This window comes from Myotis brandtii, unplaced genomic scaffold (assembly GCF_000412655.1).
Source record: "Myotis brandtii unplaced genomic scaffold, ASM41265v1 scaffold486, whole genome shotgun sequence".
In the NCBI taxonomy this organism is placed as follows: Eukaryota; Metazoa; Chordata; class Mammalia; order Chiroptera; family Vespertilionidae; genus Myotis; species Myotis brandtii.
Genome location: NW_005368569.1, coordinates 781169 through 784009, shown reverse-complemented (window position 1 = coordinate 784009; position 2841 = coordinate 781169). Strand labels below are relative to the sequence as shown.

Below are 2841 nucleotides of genomic sequence, written 5' to 3'. Positions count from 1 at the left end.
CCCGCAGCACCAGCGCGTCGTCTAGAGTGAAGGGCAAGCGCCGCAGGTCGAGGTGACGCAATTCGCGAGCGGCCCGGCAGATGGCGGACACGGCGTCCAGGACATCGCGGCCCGCGTCGAAGAGCGGCTTCTCTCCGAGACACTCCAGGCGCAGGCCTCGAAGTCCTGGGGTACGGCCTGCCAGTGCGGTCAGCAGCTCCGTGGCCATCCGGCGGCTCGGCTCCTTCGATGGCTCAAATTCCAGCCGCAGATTGCGAATGTGGTCCAGGCAGGCTGACAGATATGGTGGCAGCATGCCTTCTCGCTCACAGTAGCAACTTGGGGTTAGAGCGGTGGAGAAAAAGCATGGGCTGTGTCCCCGACAGCAGAAAAGAAGCCTCCTCTACCCATCCCTGGGCCTGGATTCCAACTACCATCCCCTTCTGCTCCCTACCCACACACCTCCCTGACCCCTGACCCCAAACTAGCCGCTAATGCTGGGAGGGAACGCCCACCCTATCCCTTTAGAAGACTTCAGATACATCTGATGCAAGTTGAAACCCTGGCATGGAGAGCCAGGGTTTTAGGAACTGGGTTTTCTCAGTGGTCTCTAAGGAGACATGCATAGCCAAGTTCACACTCGCTTCTGCTACACTCTAGCTGAGTGACTTGCAGGAAGTGTTTAACTCTTTCTGCCTCAATTTTCCATCTGTGCAATGGAAATAATAATACTATCTATTAATTAATATATGTAAGGCACTTATAACAATGGTACATAGTAGGCAGTCAATAAACGTTCGTAATTATTATTCTTTTTAATACAGGGATTCACTGAATCTCCCCAACCCCCAGACTCCACGGAGAGAGGGAGAAGACTGGAAGGTGGCAAGAGGAAGGAGGGGAGGAACGGGCTCACCTGACGGTCGTGTCGTGCCACACAGCGCTGCAGATGGCAGCAGCAGCCCAGGCTCTGCAGACCCTGGCGGCGGCAGCGCGGTCCCGCAGGGGCAGGTGGCAGAAGATGAGCGCCAGCACCTCCTCCGGCAGCTGCTCTCCAGGCTCAGCCATTGCTGGCGTGGGGTGGGGGCTGTGAGGCTCCCAGCAGCTCTGGCTTCGAGAGAGAAGAGTGTCCCTGGGCCCCGGAAAGCCAGAGTGTGGAGGAGAACACCAGAGCCCATGTATGGAAATACCTGTGGCCCAGGAGCTAATACACAATGTGTGGAGCCCAGTGCAAAATGAAAATGCAGTACTCGTTCAAAACATGTTTAAGAACTTCCATCCAGTGACACGCAGAGGATTTAACCAAGTCATCAAACCAAGCATGGGGCCCTGTGCTACTGCACAGGTCTCAGACTCATGAAGTCGGCCCTGGATGCTGAAGGATTTCTGATTTATTTTCTCATTTAGAAGGGAAAGAGAGAACATCTGATTCTCCTTTAAACTACATTATCACTTGTTGGGGGGGAAATCCCCATTTTATACAGTATTACAAGGAAAGCAAGCACGATCTATGCACCAAGTTGATAAAGTCCAAGTGCCCAGGTTTTAGACAGTGCTCTCTGATCGTCCTCCCAGTTACTAAAGTCTTTCCTAGAGAGGTTGGAAGGCGACAGCATAGGCCCTGACTCTGAGCAACCTGGTCCTCCCATCCAGCTCAGACAGCCCACCTCCCCTCCCCCTGCCTCCCTTTACATAATACTCAGAGCTGCCCAGGCCAGTCTTCAGGGGTCACTGAACTGCTTCCTTCCCAGCTTGGACCCTCAGTACTAGGGAAGGACTGGGCCCAAGCCCTACCTGGAGGGCCGTTGAAATGAGGGCTTCTCAGACTGCGAGGGGCCCGGAACCACTCCGACATTTGTTCCCAATAGAGAATCCGCGGCCCCATCGACTAAATCAGTCTCTCTGGAAAGAGGAGGGTCCAGGAATCTGAATTTCAACAGGCGCCGGTGGACTCTACAGGTCCCAAGGAGATAACCCCCCTACTAGCCTCGCCGGTCCCTAGAGAGTGACAATAGGGTTAATAGGGCGGGAGCATTAGGGAAGACTTTTAATTGACAGGGACCAGAGCCAATCAGGAAGCGGAGGAGCGGGTTGGGCACCGCTGAATCCGCCTAGAGAGGGGAATGCCCTTTCCCGTCCTCCCAGCGCGGGGAAGACGTCCCGGGTGCTTCCAATGAGAAACTAGTGGGAGGAAAGCTTGGGGCTCTGGGTTCAAGTTCCGATCTTGACCCCAGGGCAGTCCAGGCTCCCAGACTCAGCTGGGATTCCGCAGGTCCACCCCCGAGCGCGGCCTTTCCCGGACGGGCGTTGTTGGAAAAGTGTGCATCCTCTTTTAAGTGGCCAATGTTATTTTAAGGTGCTTGAAGGTTTTCATACACAACGTTCCACACCACTTGCCAGTTTTCGATTTCCCGTATTTTCCAGACTAACGCTTCCTGCTGGAATTCGCGCGTGTGTCCTGGAAGTTCAGACACCCTCGATCAGGCTTCCACCTGGGGGACCCACCGGCGCCCCGTCTTGAGTGGCCGGGAGCCGCAGAGATCGGAGATCAGAGATCATCGAGCTCGACCCCCCAGAAAGCACCCGAAAATTCTGGTCCCCAGGGGACGTCCCTAGTTGACCCGTCTGTTTCCTGCCCGAGGAAGCGGGGCAGCTCTCTCGCCCTGGAGCCCTGTGGTCTCGTTAGAGCCACAAGTCCCCGAGGTCCCTGGCCGCGGGCAGTGTTTCCTGCCGTCTAACCTCGGACGCCAGTGTCTTACCTGCTCAGTGGACCGGGTGGGCTTTGCCCACAGGCTGGGGACTCGCGGTGGAGAGCAATGGGCGAGGAGCCCCGGGGGCGGGACGCCGGGGCGGACGAGGCAG

The 2841-nt window shown here is 56.4% G+C and overlaps 1 protein-coding gene across 1 annotated transcript in view; it reads right to left on the bottom strand.

Moving 5' to 3' along the window:
* Positions 1 to 2833, bottom strand: part of FBXL8 (F-box and leucine-rich repeat protein 8) — a 3504-nt gene extending 671 nt beyond the window's left edge. The window contains exons 1-4 of the mRNA XM_005876454.2: positions 2739 to 2833; positions 1774 to 1881; positions 896 to 1090; positions 6 to 317 (exon numbers count right to left, since the gene is read on the bottom strand). Of these exons, the coding sequence (XP_005876516.1) occupies positions 6 to 317; positions 896 to 1047 (464 nt within the window). The 5' untranslated portion in view covers positions 1048 to 1090; positions 1774 to 1881; positions 2739 to 2833. The remainder of the gene's footprint in view (positions 1 to 5; positions 318 to 895; positions 1091 to 1773; positions 1882 to 2738) is intronic.
* Between the last annotated feature and the right edge of the window lie 8 nt (positions 2834 to 2841).